This window comes from Salmo trutta, chromosome 8, assembly GCF_901001165.1.
Source record: "Salmo trutta chromosome 8, fSalTru1.1, whole genome shotgun sequence".
Lineage (NCBI taxonomy): Eukaryota > Metazoa > Chordata > Actinopteri > Salmoniformes > Salmonidae > Salmo > Salmo trutta.
The window spans coordinates 12,610,039-12,628,583 of NC_042964.1; the positions used below are offsets into that span (position 1 = coordinate 12,610,039).

General features: G+C 42.8%; 1 protein-coding gene across 1 annotated transcript in view; it reads left to right on the top strand.

Annotated features, from left to right (window-relative positions):
- Positions 1-7,872: 7,872 nt before the first annotated feature.
- Positions 7,873-18,545, top strand: part of LOC115198235 (NXPE family member 3-like) — a 30,663-nt gene continuing 19,990 nt past the window's right edge. The window contains exons 1-6 of the mRNA XM_029760024.1: positions 7,873-8,528; positions 12,304-12,413; positions 12,679-13,424; positions 13,587-13,657; positions 13,741-13,962; positions 14,074-14,797. Coding sequence (XP_029615884.1) covers positions 8,492-8,528; positions 12,304-12,413; positions 12,679-13,424; positions 13,587-13,657; positions 13,741-13,962; positions 14,074-14,624 — 1,737 coding nt within the window. The 5' untranslated portion in view covers positions 7,873-8,491 and the 3' untranslated portion in view covers positions 14,625-14,797. The remainder of the gene's footprint in view (positions 8,529-12,303; positions 12,414-12,678; positions 13,425-13,586; positions 13,658-13,740; positions 13,963-14,073; positions 14,798-18,545) is intronic.

The window sequence follows — 18,545 nt, forward strand, 5'->3', positions numbered from 1 at the left end:
CCCATTGAGCATGTCTGGGACTTGTTGGATCGGAGGGTGAGGGCTAGGGCCAGTCCCCCCAGAAATGTCTGGGAACTTGCAGGTGCTTTGGTGGAAGAGTGGGGTACTTCCGGCGCCGACAGAGATGGCCGCCTCGCTTCGCGTTCCTAGGAAACAATGCAGTATTTTGTTTTTTTATGTGTTATTTCTTACAATGCTACCCCAGAAAATCTTAAGTTTTATTACATACAGTCGGGAGGAACTATTGGATATAAGAGCAACGTCAACTCACCAACATTACGACCAGGAATACGACTTTCCCAAAGCGGATCCTCTGTTAGGCCTACCACCCAGGACAATGGATCGGATCCCAGCTGGCGACCCAAAACAACGACGGCAGACGGAACGGTCTTCTGGTCAGGCTCCATAGACGGGCACATCACGCACCGCTCCCGAGCATACTACTAGCCAATGTCCAGTCTCTTGACAACAACGTAGACGAAATCCAAGCAAGAGTTGCCTTCCAGAGAGACATCAGAGATTGTAACGTTCTTTGTTTCACGGAAACATGGCTCACTCGAGACACGCTATCTGAGTCTGTACAGCCACCTGGCTTCTTCACGCATCGAGCCAACAGAAACAAGCATCTCTCTGGTAAGAAGAAGGGCAGGGGTGTATGCCTTATGATTAACGAGACATGGTGTGATCATAACAACATATAGGAACTTAAGTCCTTTTGTTCACCTGACTTAGAATTCCTCACAATTAAATGCCGACCGCATTATCTACCAAGAGAATTCTCTTCGATCATAAACACAGTCGTGTATATTCCCCCTCAAGCAGACACATCGACAGCCCTGAAAGAACTTCATTCGACTCTATGTAAACTGGAAACCACATATCCTGAGGCTGCATTTATTGTAGCTGGGGATTTTAACAAGACTAATCTGAAAACAAGGCTCCCCAAATTCTATCAGCATATTGATTGTGCTACCAGGGCTGGCAAAACCCTACATAACTGTTATTCTAACTTCCGCGACGCATATAAGGCCCTCCCCCGCCCTCCCTTCGGAAAAGCTGACCACGACTCCATTTTGTTGCTCCCAGCCTATAGACAGAAACTAAAACAGGAAGCGCCCGCGCTCAGGTCTGTTCAACGCTGGTCCGACCAATCGGATTCCATGCTTCAAGATTGCTTCGATCACATGGACTGGGACATGTTCCGCATAACGTCCAACAACAACATTGATGAATATGCTGATTCGGTGAGCGAGTTCATTAGCAAGTGCATCGGGGATGTTGTACCCATAGCGTCTATTAAAACATTCCCCAACCAGAAACTGTGGATTGATGGCAGCATTCGCACAAAACTGAAAGCATGAACCACTGTTTTTAATCAGGGCAAGGTGACCGGAAACATGACCGAATACAAACAGTGTAGCTATTCCCTCCACAAGGCAATCAAACAAGCTAAGCGTCAGTATAGAGACAAAGTGAAGTCGCAATTCAACGGCTCAGACACGAGAGGTATGTGGCAGGGTCAACAGTCAATCACGGACTACAAAAGAAAAACCAGCCCCGTCGCGGACCACGATGCCTTGCTCCCAGACAGACTAAACAACTTTTTTGCTCGCAATACAGTGCCATTGACACGGCCCGCTACCAAAACCTGTGGGCTCTCCTTCACGGTAGCCAACGTGAGTAAAACATTTAAACGTGTTAACCCTCACAAGGCTGCAGGCCCAGAAGGCATCCCCAGCCGCGTCCTCAGAGCATGCGCAGACCAGCTGGCTGGTGTGTTTACAGACATATTCAATCAATCCTTATCCCAGTCTGCTGTTCCCACATGCTTCAAGAGGGCCACCATTGTTCCTGTTCCCAAGAAAGCTAAGGTAACTGAGCTAAATGACTACCGCCCTGTAGCACTCACTTCCGTCATCATGAAGTGCTTTGAGAGACTAGTCAAGGACCATATCACCTCCACCCTACCTGGCACCCTAGACCCACTCCAATTTGCTTACCGCCCCAATAGGTCCACAGACGACGCAATTGCCATCACACTGCACACTGCCCTAACCCACCTGGACAAGAGGAATACCTCCGGTGAAAATAATTTGGCCTTATTTTGGATTACATTCCAATGATAAAACTGGAGGGGACAAAAATGCAATTTCAGAATGTGGGATCAAGTAGTAACGAAAGGCTAGGATAATGACTGACTGAGCAGAGATTACGATCTGGCAGAGTGGAATTGGCAGGAATGGGTATTTGTAGAGGTCTTGATTTATGGAACGAGTCACAGCTGGTAGGGATCTGCTCTGACTCCAGCACACCTGTCTCCAACCACACCATCACACACAAACAGAAAGGCAGGGGGAGAGAGAGAAAGAGTGTACTGGGGGAATAGCTGCAGGTAAAGCAGATACTGGATGACCACTAGGGGGTGTGGCAGGAGTAGATGTGACACATTCTAGTCATCCTAGCAGAGCTGGGTAGGATTTTTTTCATTGTATCCAAAGCGTTGGTAACTACCTGTGCTGCTGGCAACAATTTAATTACGTTTTTTTCCCCCGACGTTTACTGACACCGGACATTTTCAACGGGTGTTGAGCGTTCGTAAATTCATCAGTTATTCTGCGCTCTGATACATTCAGACGAGAGTGCTCTGAAATCTGAGCAGATAGCCAGAGCGAATTTACGAAGCACCCGAATTAACAATGTCCGATGAGAACGCACAACGACTATACAATTTTAGCTAAACTAAGAATGACGAGAATAATCAAGTCAATTAGCGATGGGTAGTTCGATAGCATATAGTTAATATACAGGCAAGTTCGATGTATTAGTAGCCAACTAACGTTAGGTAGCTGGCTAACATATTACCGGTACATACTGCTGTAATGATATGCTATGCGGAAAGTAGTTATGGTATTTGTGCCTTTTAATTGGTAACGGTTTTGATACCTTGTATTAAAAACAATACTGGGACATCTGCCGATTTACTACTGGAGAATGTGTTCCTTTATTCGATCACACAGTGCAACCAGTCAGGCTGACAGGGTCCATTGTTCGTCCATAATATAAATCTTTTGTCAATACACACACTCAGGAAACAAAAAAACACACAAAACAGTATTTGGTTAGGAACGTTTTCCTTTCCTATCATTTGAAAAGAGTAATTTCTTCTCCATCCAACTATTTTTTAATTATCTATGTCATTTTAAATGTTGCACCCACATGTTAGTTCCTGCTACTGTATGCACATTTCCGTGTAGGGTTTAAATTTATAGCTGGTTTCCCAATCATAACCAACTGTTTTACCACCTAATGTGCAGAACCTGTCCCAGAACAGGATTTTCTATGATGTTCAAAAGAAAATCAGTCTCACCCTCAATTAATTTTGTATGTTCGGAATAGCGTATCCACTCACTGGGTGTGGGGCTCCCTGCCACGTCTGACACAACCCCTGCACAGTTAACCTCATCTCCCCGGGAGCAATCAGCAAGCGGAGTTAGCCATTCCACCGCTGTCACAAAATTGTCGTAGAAATTCTAACCAAAAGGAGAGAGACTGTATTCTTCAAAACAACTTTATTATAATTTTGTAAAAATGGAGCAGTTAACTATGCACTTCAACAGTTGCACATTTAAGGCCCAACAAACAGTGTCGGTTCTCAGAGAAGTACATCTGTTTTGTATACTTGGCAGTCAGCAGAAATTAGTTGTCTGTGCATGTCACGATTGTCGTCGGTGAAAGAGGACCAAAATGCAGCAGGTACGTGTATGCTCATTTTGACTTTTATTTAACTATCAAAAGAACACTCCGAAACAACAAAACACGAAAACGAACGAACAACAAACAGTCTGGCAAAGCCTAGGGCTGAACACAGAACAATCACCCACAAATCACAAACACACCCTGATATATGAGACTCTCAATCAAAGGCAGATAGACAACACCTGCCTTCAACTGAGAGTCCCAATCCCAATTAACCAACATAGAAACACACTCACCAGACTAGACATAGAAATACATAAACAGACTATAAACCAAAACCCCGGAAATACTAAATCAAACACCCTTAATCAAACACACCACCCTGAACCACATAAAACAAATACCCTCTGTCACGCCCTGACCAAACTACAAAACAATTATCCTTATATACTGGCCAGGACGTGACAGTGCAAATTTAAGATTACGATCTACAGGCAGTCGTATGGTTAACCCACGGGATGTCACATGCTGTGGTCACACCCAAACGGCTCTTAGCTGTAAAACCAGTGTATTCACTAAGTCACACAAAGACAAGTTTGTATCAGGTTAGAAAAAACACTATCATATAACAAGAGACTAATCTTTAAGCAGTAAACACGGGAATATTCCATGACAGTTATCACCACTCTTGATTACTTTAAATGTAGTTTAGACAATGGCGTGTGGTTAGTGTTATATCCACATCCGATCACTTCTGGGTGTCGACCCCCGTCCCCGGGAGTTGGCCCACCCAATCTCTTGAGCGAGACTCTAGACAGCGGCTCTGGGTTAAAGCGTTAACACCACCTGTAAATGCACACTGGACAGGTGTAAAGAACACTTGTAAAAATGACCATAACAAGCGTTCAAATCACCTGGAAATGCACATTGGACAGGTGAAAAAATCACGGTTACACAAAATGACATTTGACACTTTCATGGTATCAATAACTGCTTTTAATACACCACATATACAGTGCCTTCAGAAATATTCACACCCCTTGACTTTTTCAACATTTGTTGTGTTAGCCACAGTGAAATGTTTACAAATGAATAAAAAATGAAAAGCTGAAATGTCTTGAGTCAATAAGTATTCAACCCCTTTGTTATGGCAAGCCTAAATAAGTTCAGGAGTAAACATTTGCTTAACAAGTCACATAAGTTGTGCAATAATAGTGTTAAACATGATTTTTTAATGACTACCTTATCTCTGTACCCCAATTATCTGTAAGGTCCCTCAGTATTTTTAATGCCTTGCAAAGAAGAGCAGCTATTGGTAGATGTTTTTTGTTTTGTTTTAAGCAGACATTGAATATCCCTTTGAGCATGGTGAAGTTATTAATTACACTTTTGACAGCCGTCCCTCCTAACTCAATTGCTGCAGGGGAAGGAAACCGCCCTGGGATTTCACCATGAGGCCAATGGTGACTTTAAAACAGTTACAGAGTTTAAAGGCTGTGATAGTAGAAAACTGAGGATGGATTAACAACATTTTAGTTACTCCCAGGGGTGCAACATTCACTGCGGACAGGAGGCACATGTCCACCCCACATTCTGAAATTGCATTTTTGTCCCCTCCAGTTTTATCATTGGAATGTAATCCAAAATAAGGCTATGGAGTGCTTTAGGACCATGCGGACACCTCCGAGCTGACGGGTAGGCTGTTTGGAGTGTTTATCTGACTGGATTAAAAAATATATATATATTATTATGTCCCCCCCCACTTCTAAAACCAAAGTTGCACCCCTGATTACTCCACAATACTAACCTAAATGACAGAGTGAAAAGAAGGAAGCCTGTACAGAACAAAAATATTCCAAAACATGCATCCTGTTTGCAATAAGGCACTAAAGTAAAACTGAAAACAATGTGGCAAAGAAATGAACTTCATGTCCTGAATACAAAGTGTTATGTTGGGGCACTCTTCATATTTTCAAGCATGGTTGTGGCTGCATCATGTTATGGGTATTCTTGTCATCGGCAAGGACTAAGGAGTTTTTTGGGATAAAAAGAAATGGGATAGAGCAAAGCACAGTCAAAATCCTAGAGGAAAACCTGCTTTAGTCTGCTTTCCAACAGACATCGGGACACAAATTCACCACAATAACCTAAAACACAAAACCAAATATATACTGGATTTGCTTACCAAGATGACATTGAATGTTCCTGAGTGGCCTAGTTACAGTCTTGACTTAAATCGGCTGCAAATCTATGGTAAGAATTGAACATGGCTGTCTAGCAATGATCAACAACCAACTTGACAGAGCTTGAAGAATTTTCAAAGTAATAATGTGCTAATATTGTACAATCTAGGTGTGCAAAGCTCTTAGAGACTTACCCAGAAAGACTCACAGCTCTAATCACTGCCAAAGTTGATTCAATCATGTATTGACTCAGGAGTGTGAAGACATATGTAAATGAGATATTTCTGTATTTAATTTTAATACAATTTGCTCAAATTTCAAAAAACATGTTTTCACTTTGTCATTATGGTGTATAGAGTGTATAGATAAAAACATATATTTAATCAATTTTGAATTCAGGCTGTAACACAACAAAATGTGGAATAAGTAAAGGGGTATGAATACTTTCTGAAGACACTATATGTTCTTGAACCGAGTATTTTATAATCACACACAGAAGAAATTAGAAGGATAATTTAGTTGCTAATGGCAGCCTGCAGTACCCCGGTCGGCCTTCAACTTGAGTTATTCAATGAGAGGGGGCAGCACTGAGCTAGCCTGCAACGTCACTTCCTGGAATAGCTCAAACTGAGCATGTTTTGTCTCCATGAGATGCCATCTTAAGCGAATTCATTTGCCTTCAATGCGCTGCTGAGTCTTCACATTGGAATGAATGGTGTCACGTGATCAATGGCTTTATCTATTCATACAGTACCAGTCAAAAGTTTGGGCACACTTACTTATTCAAGGATTTGAATGAGTAGGTGTGTCCAAACGTTTGACTGGTACTGTATATACAGTCAGTGTTTTAACTACTTTTTAAATTGATATTTTCCTTGAGATAATCACAGATTTGTATGTGATTGAAAATATCAGGAAGAAAGGAAGCATTTCTAATGTGATTGAAAAGGGCCATGTCTTTGTCCGACCTATGTCTTCACACCATTCACAATATGTATCTCATTTTACATTTATTTCCTTTCCTAACACTTTGTCTACTACAGGCAGTGTGTCTATCTACTGTGCATATCCCATAATAAGCTACAACCAAACCATTACCAACGGAACTACAACCAGACCTTCATCAATGGCAGCTACAACCTGACGATCACCAACCCAAACCATTTTTTAACAAAAATGATTTGCTTTCACTACCTGTATGCTGTGGATACCTGTGATTGCACTGCCACTGGACGCCCACAAGATGAAACTGGGCATCGCACAGAGCAACACAGAACTACACACATAATGGTTCTTCCTTCAGTTGGACCATTTAGCAAACATTGTTTGCACTGCTGCACTTTTACCCTGCTTTTGTGTCTGCTCACCTGTCTATCCGGGGGATAACAGATACTCTGCTCCCTACCTATAGTTTGGCGTTGATCAGCTGAGCACCTTCCGAAGATGGGGAGCACCTCAAGGAGCATGTGATGTGATGTCAAACGAATACATGAGTTCTCATGATGGAACCTCATTTGGGGCAATGACAGGATATGACATTACACTCACGATGCATTATAAGTTATCCTTTAAGAATACATGGGCACGCTGTATATCATAACAGCAGGACACCTTCCAGATTGTGGTAGAAAATGTCCATCGTGCAGTCACTACCTTTTGAAAAAGGCCATGTAAAAGCTTTCTATAATTTCAGCCAGAAGTATGATTCACGAGCCAAAACGGTTCCTTATAATGTGTGTACTATATGATTCTGTACATGTGCCACATTCACGATCTAACATCATATACCACACAAATGGATGCACTGCCGCACTGTGAAAAAACGGCTACTATGTGCCAACCTAAACTCACACTTTTACCTTGCAATGTAATTGGACATGATTGTGCATTTAGTCAAGATCCTGTTAAACTACAGCACCACCTAAGACAGAGGCTAAAGTTGTGTATTGCCCAGAGAATGATGGGACGGAGAGAAAAAGATCTGGAAGATGTTTGGAGACGCAGTCACCGCTGGTTAACGAAGTCTTCTGACCATGGCTGAGCCTGTGGGCATACTGTAGCTTCCTGTTGAAGCGAGCTACACTGCTTCCTGCTTTTGTTTTTTGTCTATGTTAATGCCAAAAGACTGAACTAAGAGATTGAACCGAAGATTGGTTTTAACCACACTTTAAATATAGTGCAGACAATGGTATGGGGTTAGTGTTATATCCACATTCGATCACTTCAAAAATGGTGGTGTTGGTACAGTAGGGTGTGGCTAGCACTGAGTGGGGTTTCCTATTGCAGGCGGCCCAATTCTGTTATAAAAGGAAGGAGAAGGATACTATAACTTTATCCATTGTTTTTCTTTTGGATGCTGAATATCTGATAGACTTGTGAGTATTCTGAGGTCATTTTATTTACAAGTTGGGGAGTTTGTATATTTATAACTAACCCAAGATAGTTTATCTGTGTCGTTTACAGTGGGAGCAAGAAGTGAATTTTTTTTATCTTGTATTGTAATGTTGATTGACTATTGACTGATATGCTGCATTTTTTTTACTCTGATAACCTCCTTAGCCATGTTGAACTGTTGGTTGTGAGTAGGCGACTGGTCATTAGCAGTTTGGGTTATGTGCGTCACCCCAGTAATCGAATTGGCAAAGCACGGTAATTGTACTGAGTGCATTGACTGGCTCCCCAAGGGTTTTTCTAACCCATAAAATGTTTGGAAGTAAGGCGTGGTATGGTTTAAATAATATGAAATAGTTAACTGCAAGTTTAGCCTTCTATCCAAGGGGCAACTGTAATTTAAGTATACATACTTTTGCTCCTTGGACACTAAATAAATATTGCTTGATTAATTTAGTATGAAAGAAGAAAAACCGTAACAGAGACGCTGAAGCAGCACTATATGAAAGGGAAAGGAAATTGTTTGTGTTTAGTGTCTGGCACAAAATAAGCTGCATGTAATGGCTTGGTAGTCGTGGTGAAGGAATGAGGCACAGGAAGCAGCGAGCACAGGGTAGTGGCGTATTTAATGTACACTCACACACAAAACAAATATTCCCAAACACAGGGGAGAAAACACACACGGCGGAAAACAGCGCCGACACGAACATGAGCCGTCAGTAACGAAATAATCCCGCACAACACGGAAGCGGACCAGCTAAATTAAATAGCCCCGCTAATTACCCAAACTAAACACAGGTGCACAAAACCAAAAAAAGGGAAAACCAAAAAAGGGAATCAGTGGTAGCTAATAGGCCGGTGACGACGACCGCCGAGCGCCACCCGAGCAGGAGGGGGCGCCACCGTCGGTGGGAATCGTGACACTGCATGAGGAGATATACGCACAGCTGATGTGTTCTCTGAAGTCAAAAGTTTATTTTTTTGTAAATGGTTAACTTTTTTATCTTAGAGGTAAGTAATAGGAATGGATGTAATCGAAGCCTTCGAAATCCTAGTGAAAGGTGTAAGGGAGGGAAGATGTATACTGTTAATTTGTTGAAGTTAGTTAACCCTTGATGGGATCTGATAAACATACAGCACATAAGTCTAGGTCAAATCTGTATTAGGGCTGTACGGGCTTAAACTATGGTGTTATAGTGGAAAATGTGTCCAAGCTGGATTGAGTCTTGGTGGAATGAGAGACATTGTGTAGATGTTACTAGGTCAAAATGTTAGAATGTAACAATAATGATAAAGCATAACTGCTGATTTTGACCTCAAGTTTCTAAGAATATGTAAAACTGTTAATATGTCTAAAGGGGATGGATTTGAGTTAATTATGGATTATGATGAATTTAATAGTTGAGGCAATGTATTACAGTCGAATGAAAAAGTTTGGGCACCCCTGACAATTTCCATGGTTTCCATTTATAAATAATTGGGTGTTTGGATCAGCAATTTCATTTTGATCTATCAAATAACTGATGGACACAGTAATATTTCAGTAGTGAAATGAGGTTTATTGGATTAACAGAAAATGTGCAATATGCATCAAAACAAAATTAGACAGGTGCATAAATTTGGGCACCCCAACAGAAAAATCACATCAATATTTAGTAGAGCCTCCTTTTGCTAAAATAAGACTCTAGACGCTTCCTATAGCCTCTAATGAGTGTCTGGATTCTGGATGAAGGTATTTTGGACCATTCCTCCTTACAAAACATCTCCAGTTCAGTTAGGTTTGATGGTTGCCGAGCATGGACAGCCCGCTTCAAATCATCCCACAGATTCTCAATGATATTCAGGTCTGGGGACTGGGATGGCCATTCCAGAACATTGTACTTGTTCCTCTGCATAAATGCCCGGGTAGATTTTGAGCAGTGTTTTGGGTCGTTGTCTTGTTTAAATATCCAGCCCCGGCGTAACTTCAACTTTGTGACTGATTCTTCAACATTATTCCCAAGAATCTGCTGATATTGGGTGGAGTCCATGCGACCCTCAACTTTAACAAGATTCCCAGTACCGGCACTGGCCACACAAATCCCCACAGCATGATGGAACCCCCACCAAATTTTACTGTGGGTAGCAAGTGTTTTTCTTGGAACGCTGTGTTCTTTTGCCGCCATGCATAACGTCCCTTGTTATGACCAAATAACTCAATCTTTGTTTCATCAGTCCACAGCACCTTATTCCAAAATGAAGCTGGCTTGTCCAAATGTGCATTTGCATACCTCAAGCGACTCTGTTTGTGGCGTGTGTGCAGAAAAGGCTTCTTCCGCATCACTCTCCCATACAGCTTCTCCTTGTGCAAAGTGCGCTGAATTGTTGAACGATGCACAGTGACACCATCTGCAGCAAGATGATGTTGTAGGTCTTTAGAGGTGGTCTGTGGGCTGTTTTTGACCGTTCTCACCATCCTTTGCCTTTGCCTCACCGATATTTTACTTGGCCTGCCACTTCTGGCCTTAACAAGAACTGTGCCTGTGGTCTTCCATTTCCTCACTATGTTCCTCACAGTGGACACTGACAGCTTACATCTCTGCGATAGCTTTTTGTAGCCTTCCTCTAAACCATAATGTTGAACAATCTTTGTTTTCAGGTCATTTGAGAGTTGTTTTGAGGCCCCCATGTTGCCACTCTTCAGAGGAGAGTCAAAGAGAACAACGACTTGCAATTGGCCACCTTAAATACCTTTTCTCATGATTGGATGCACTTGTCTATGAAGTTCAAGGCTTAATGAGCTCACCAAACCAATTGTGTGTTCCAATTAATCAGTGCTAAGTAGTTACAGGTATTCAAATCAACAGAATGACAAGGGTGCCCAAATTTTTGCATAGCCTATTTTTCACATCTGATTTAATTTCATACAACTTAATATTGCTACACTAAAAATCTTTGTCTGGACAATACCCCCAGTACTCAGCTTTTATTAGAAAATGAATGGCAAGGCACTGTGATGACAGAGTAAATTATTATGCAGCCTCAGAGGGGTGCCCAAACTTTTTCATACGACTGTATATGTGACCACTTGCTGACACGTGTCCACATTACAGTATATCCTTGGTAGGTTGCTGCTTGACCTTGTGATTTTGAGTTTGAACACTGAATGTGCAGGAGCTATGGAATGATAGTGGTGCTAAAACCTGGACAATCTGAGGCTTTGCAGCATTAGTGGAGAGGCAATTTTATTTTTCCATCATTTTACTCTTCATAGACAAAATATGTGACGTGTTTATGAGTTGTGAGTCTCTCTCTGCCTAGCATTTTTTTTCTGCACTGAGCACATTTCAGGTCTGCTGAGCACAAACTTGAACATTATGCAAATTCTGTGCGATAACTGTGAACACTGAAGATGTACTCGATGTAAGTTCCAGTTCCAGACTGGTAAAGTAGACTACTGTGGCTAATTGATCATAATTGTAGGCCTACCAAAAACAATGGAGAATGGATCCCATAACATTTTAACATGGAAATAGCTGTTCTATCATTCAGCCTACAGTAGCAGCCAATATGTGGTGTTCAGTGTAGGCCTACATTCCATGAGACTTGGACATTAACCTGTTTGTTCCACATGTCCTTCACACATGGAGGTGACTGAAAATGTTGTTGTGTTACAAATGATGCTACCCTCTGCCTATTAGCTACTTAGCTTATTAAAGCCTGTCTCAAAATACAACAATGCCCCTTCTCTTGGTTGTTTGGGGCTGTATAGTACAGTCTTCCCTGTGGCTCAGTTGGTAGAGCATGGTGTGTGCAACGCCAGGGTTGTGGGTTTGATTCCCACGGGTGGCCAGTACAAAAAAAAAAGGCACTCTGGATAAGAGCGTCTGCTAAATGACTAAAATGTAAAAATGTAAAATGTAATAAACGCACACCCTGTTTTAGGAAATCAAATACAGCCAAGTGGAGAAATCATGTTGTTGTATTTTGAGTGTAACAGCCACATGCTATGCAAACACAGAGTAGATGAACAGCTTATTTATGTCAATATCAGGGGGACTGGAGACTGGGGCCATGTGGATGCACCTGTCCAAATATATCTGCAACTTCATCCGGACCCTGACAATCCTTGTCGTCCTTTTATACAACAACTACATTCTGGAGGTGAGGAGAGAAAGTGATCTTCTCCCATTACCATCTACCTACATTAGCCTACCACCAGTGAAGACTGCTGAGGGGAGGACAGCTCATAATAATGACTGGAATGGAATAAATGGGGTGGTATCAACCACATGGAAACCACGTCTTTGATGTGTTTGATGCCATTCCATTTGCTCCATTCCAGCCATTATTATGAGCCGTCATCCCCTCAGCAGTCTCCATTGCCTACCAACCTTTCCCCCTTAGTGACCTCTATTCTCCTCCACAGTGGGAATTGGATCCACACAGGATCCACTCAGAGGGCCTTCCTCCCCTGGACCGCGAGCGACGCTTCTGTAGCCACTTGGGTAAAAATCCCTCACCTGAGGAGGCTCTGGAGGAGCGTTACCTCCTGGAGTCCATCGCCTGGCCAGAGCCTCAGCCATGGTCCACGTCTTCCCCCCTAAACCAGACCAGTGACCCTGCACACAGCCTGTTTACAATCCTCCCTGCAGGGGGTAGGAGAGAGTGGCACGTGGGGGACCAGCTGGAGGCTCTGGTCATTATGAACGATTTCCAGGGATTTCCCAAGAGCCATGGCGGGGACTTCTTGCTGGCCCGGCTGCACTCCCCAGAGCTGAAGGCGGGTGTTGCAGGACATGTGCTGGACCACGGGAATGGGACTTACTCTGTCATTTTTCCATTACTGTGGGAGGGGTCTGTATGGGTGGACGTGACATTGGTCCATCCTAGTGAGGCAGTTCCTGTTCTACTGCGTATACGTGAGGAACACCCCGACAGGGTGCTTTACAAGAGCCTGTTTCGCTCTGGATTACTGTCTGAGACCACCATGTGTAACCTGTGCCTGCCAACCAACCAGCAGCCACTGTGCAATTACACAGACCCCCACACAGGTGAACCCTGGTACTGCTACAAGCCCAAGCAGCTGCTGAGCTGTGATACACGGATCAACCACGCCAGGGCAGGCTACCAGAAAGATCTGATAACCGAGAAAGAAGCACTGCTTTTCCAAAGGTAAGTGCGAGGTAAAAAAAGAGTGGTTTTGGGAATAAATGTAAGTTTTACCTTGGGCATATGCAGAATTTTTGCCTTTTGTCATATATAAATTACAGAGTATGGTTCTGGGGAATGTTATTGCTTGCTTTAAAATGTAAAATGATTCTCTATCTTTTTTAGTGGAGTAAACCTCAAAACACGTATTCATGCTAAGGCGTCTGACAGTGTCACTGTGCTACCTAAGAAAAAAGGTAGGAGTTTTGTAGTGTGAAGAACATCTGAGTTTCTGTAAAGTGGTGGCGGCTGGTGCCTCACGCCTCCTCTCGTATTTCAGACAAACAAGAGGTGGAAAGCAACAGTGAAAAGGCAGCGCCTATCAGGACCATAGCCTCTGGGTATTACTTCCAAGGGTCATGGCGGGGGCTGGGTGGTGTCGTGATGCACCAGTTTAACGACCCCACTGCCATTACTCAGTGTCTGAAGGGCAAGATGGTGTACATGTATGGGGACTCCACCGTCAGACAGTACTACGAGTTCCTCACCAGCTTCTTGCCAGGTGAGTGCTGTTTGCCAATACAATTACATCTCAAACTCAGCTGTCTCAGGTGTATTCAAATTCTCTCTCCCTCTCTCTCCCTCAACATTTATCTCCCTCTCTCTGTCAAAGAGCTGACGGAGTTCAACCTTCAAAGTCCTGTGAGCACAGGGCCCTTCATGGCAGTGGACATCCCCGATAACATCCTGCTGAAGTACCAGAGCCATGGTCCCCCCATCTCCGGGACCCCTATCAGTGTCAGTCAGCTGCGCTATGTAGCTAACGAGCTGGATGGCCTGGCCGGGGGCTCAGACACTATTGTTGTCATCAGCATTTGGGCTCATTTCAGCACCTTCCCTGTGCAGGTCTACATTCGCCGACTACGCCACATTCGAAGGGCGGTGGTGCGGCTTCTGGACCGGGCTCCGAAGACCGTGGTAGTGGTGCGCTCAGCCAACCTCCGGGCCCAAAGCCTACAGGAGAGCCTCATCTTCAGTGACTGGTTCTCAGTGCAGCTGGATGGGGTACTCAAGGCCATGTTCAGGGGCCTGAATATATTGTTAGTGGATGCCTGGGAGATGACCCTTGCCCACCACCACCCTCATGATATCCACCCATGCCCTCCCATCATCAAGAACATGATAAACACTATCCTCTCTCACGTCTGCCCAGTGAAGAACTAGCAGATAGAGTTAAATTATACTTTTTTTCTCCTATTGTGTTATTGACTGTATGTTTGTTTATACCATGTTTAACTATGTGTTGTTGCTTGTGTCGCACTGCTTTGCTTTATCTTGGCCAAGTCGCAGTTGTAAATGAGAACTTGTTCTCAACTAGCCTACCTGGTTAAATAAAGGTGAAATAAAAAATAACAAATGTTTTTTTTAACAACTGCCAAAACAAAAGTAGGTCTCAACACCATTAAGTCGAAATGACAATGGCATCCTACTAGCAAATGTGTGACCAAATTCAGGAAACTAGGTGTATGTCGCAACTCACGACTTCACAGGAGAGCTGGTTGAATGTAAACATTTTTTTTTTATCAAAATACGTTTATTGTCAGAAATGCCTTCTTGAACATGTGAACTTTCATGTGCCTTAATAACAAACGTTTATGCCATTTGTAAATACAAATAAAGTTGTTAAATTACGAGCCTAGTTGGTTTATCCAAAGAAAAAGTCAGGAACTTTCCTGCTAGCCATGATTAGTTGAGATAATGAGTGGGCTGGACATGCCGAGAGATGAGTTTCAGATTGGTCTGCGGTGTAGCATCTTGTGTCTATAAAATGAGCTGCTCGGTATGCGTAGGTAATCCTTTCTACTGCAGTTTTTTTGAAAGATATAACGTTAGCCATGGAGAACTGCAAATATGTTGCTACTGCTCTCAACATTGCTGCCCTGAATTTATCAGGCGCTATTGACAAAGGTCAGTGGGGAAAAGTTGTGATGGACTACTTTCTGGAGTACGATCGTGCCAAGTTGACTCTCTGACTCTGAAAATGAATCAGACGATGACGAAATCCCTGATTTAGGTTAAAAAAATATTGACAAGACATTGTAGAGTTTTCTGATGACAGTGATAGGGAAGAAACAGCGATCAACAGTGTTGTTGTCAAGGAAGAATTTGACCGGGTTTTGAAATCAGTGGAACACAACAGGCCAAACAAGCTGTGCAAACTAAACAAAAACAACACAGAACATCTTATTTAATAAAAGGGGTTGCAGTCTGCTATGAAGCTTTCATCCATGTATACGGGTAAGAATCTAGCTACAGTTTCATATATGATACGTTTCTAATTTTGTCAGAACGTAGATTTCATTGCAAGTTAAAGCTTGCTGTTAGATAGCCAGCTGGAGTTTGATGGCTGGCTTGCTAGCTAACACTGAACCTATTTGGTTAACTTTAGCTAGCTATGACAATCGGTTTGTATTGCTAGTAACGTTACTCTATGGATTGGGATTATAGTTCATTTTTTAGCTAGCTAATGTTAATGTGACATGTCTAAACAAAAGACCCCAAGTTAAAGCTTGCTGTTAGCTAGCTAACATTAACTCACGTGTATGAAGTGTGTGTAACGTTCATTTTCTCAGCATGCCATTTCGCATTGCTAGTTATAGACTAATGTTAGCTAACTAACTAGCTAACATTGAACCTATTTGGTTAACTTTAGCTAGCTGTGACAATCTGTTTGTATTGCTAGTTCAAGCTTGCTGTCATCTAGCCAGCTGATGTTGATGGCTGGCTAGCTAGCTAACATTACGTGTATGAACTGTATGAAAAAGTATATGATCCCCTGCTGATTTTGTATGTTTGCCCACTGATAAAGAAAGGATCAGTCTATAATTTTAATGGTAGGTTTATTTGAACAGTGAGAGACAGAATAACAACAAAAATATCCAGAAAAACGCATGTCAAAAATGTTATAAATTGATTTGCATTTTAATGAGGGAAATAAGTATTTGACCCCCTCTCAATCAGAAAGATTTCTGGCTCCCAGGTGAATTAATACAGGTAACGAGCTGAGATTAGAAGCACACTCTTAAAGGGAGTGCTCCTAACCGCAGCTTGTTACCTGTAAAAAAGACACCTGTCCACAGAAGCAATCAATCAGATTCCAAACTCTCCACCATGGCCAAGACCAAAGAGCTCTCCAAGGATGTCAGGGACAAGATTGTAGACCTACACAAGGCTGGAATGGGCTACAAGACCATCGCCAAGCAGCTTTGTGAGAAGGTGACGACATTTGGTGCGATTATTCGCAAATGGAAGAAACACAAAAGAACTGTCAATGTCCCTCGGCCTGGGGCTCCATGCAAGATCTCACCTCGTGGGGTTGCAATGATCATGAGAACGGTGAGGAATCAGCCCAGAACTACACGGGAGGATCTTGTCAATGATCTCAAGGCAGCTGGGACCATGGTCACCAAGAAAACAGTGATAGTGGTTCCTCTCCATCGCTCGTTGTGTTGATTTCATCATGTCCATTTGGTGATGTTTTTTCACTGTTGAATCTTGTTGCAAATGTACTTTCCATTTTTTCCAATCTTATTGCAAATGTACTTTCCATTTGCAATATGTTTCAATGGGCATTTAGTTTCACGAATTTGACATGCTCAAAAATACTGCAGGAATGCGAAATTGACTGGCCCGATGAACTCGGGATGGCCTGGCAGTGATTCTGGTTTTTCTCCATCGCTCGTTGGTGTTGATTTCAGAATGTCATTTTGGTGACGTTCTATCACTGTTTAAACATATTGCAAAGGGACAAATGTCAGCCAGCAAGTCACCATCCATCAGTCAATTAGATATCATTCTGACACCAAACTGATAAACTGACACCACACCCACTTTTTCCAACTCGTTTAGAAGCCAACTATCACATATTTCAGAGCAGGCCCAAAATTCACAGCGCCTTCTGTTTAAACCATAATAAAAACATATAACACGTAGTTACTATCTAGCTGCGGGTCCAGTTCTGACATTATGTGTAGGCCTAGCTGAGGCGACCCCGAATCCCAAGTTTCGGCTCGATAGGTCATTTGGAGCCCGAGCAGCGACCTTAATTGGTGCTGAAAATACACATTTTCCGGGCATTGCTACGGGGTCCTTGAATGAGCTATCGGACAGAAACGTTGGGGTCCGTCTCTATGGGCCGAGGCAATTTCAATGCACCTAGTCTTGCGACTCTGGGACTTTTCTAAATGTCGTCATTTTCATAATGGTCAAATGTACGAGGCTGTTTCTCGGTCTGAGAACCTTCTAGAGCCGCATAACTGACCGTGCACTATCGACTTGAGCTCTAGAACAGGTTTCTAAAGTTTCAGAGCTCTAGGTCTGACGGTTATTTCATAGTTCGAACAAAGGTAACTATTACAGGCTCTGTGTCTCTAAGCCCCACACTGTGTCACTCCATCCTTGCTGTGTGTGTGTGTGAGTTTTACTTGTAAATCTGATGGGATAAATGACTGATTTACAGTTCATGAGGGTTACCTAGTCACACATATGAAGTTTTGGAAAGATGTGACTTTTTTAACCCTTCGAAACAGACACTGTGACCCCAATTTAAGGCACTTCCGGTTGGCACAAAAGTAAACACATATCCTCATTGGGGTAGGCTTTTACAGAATCCTGAGTTTAAAGTCTTTACGTTATGAATTGACTGATTTACACAGGGTTGAATGCAGTGATTTTCACAAACTGCAGGTTTGGTACATCAAAACACCTTTAGGATGAATTTAACCACTTCCGGTTGCTCCAGAAAGCTTAGAATCAACACAGGTAGACCTAATAGTGGCCTGCGGAATTGTCATCGAAGACAGGTTCATAAGACATTCATAACCCACATAGGCTTCAGGTTGAATTTAGGGGAGCAGGCAATGTATTCCTATGGGCAGAAAAGTCATTGCAAACTGTTTGATGTAAACACCTTCTTTTCACTGTTAAGGGTTAATGCCACATGGTCAAGGTTAGGTTTGCACAGATCGGGAGGACCTCAGGAACGTTCCTGAGGTCGAATTGTGCTTCTAACCCTAACGGTTCTCCTGCTGTCACCCAAAAGCACCTGCAATTTAGGGCCAAGCTTCATTATGGGCCTACTTTTTT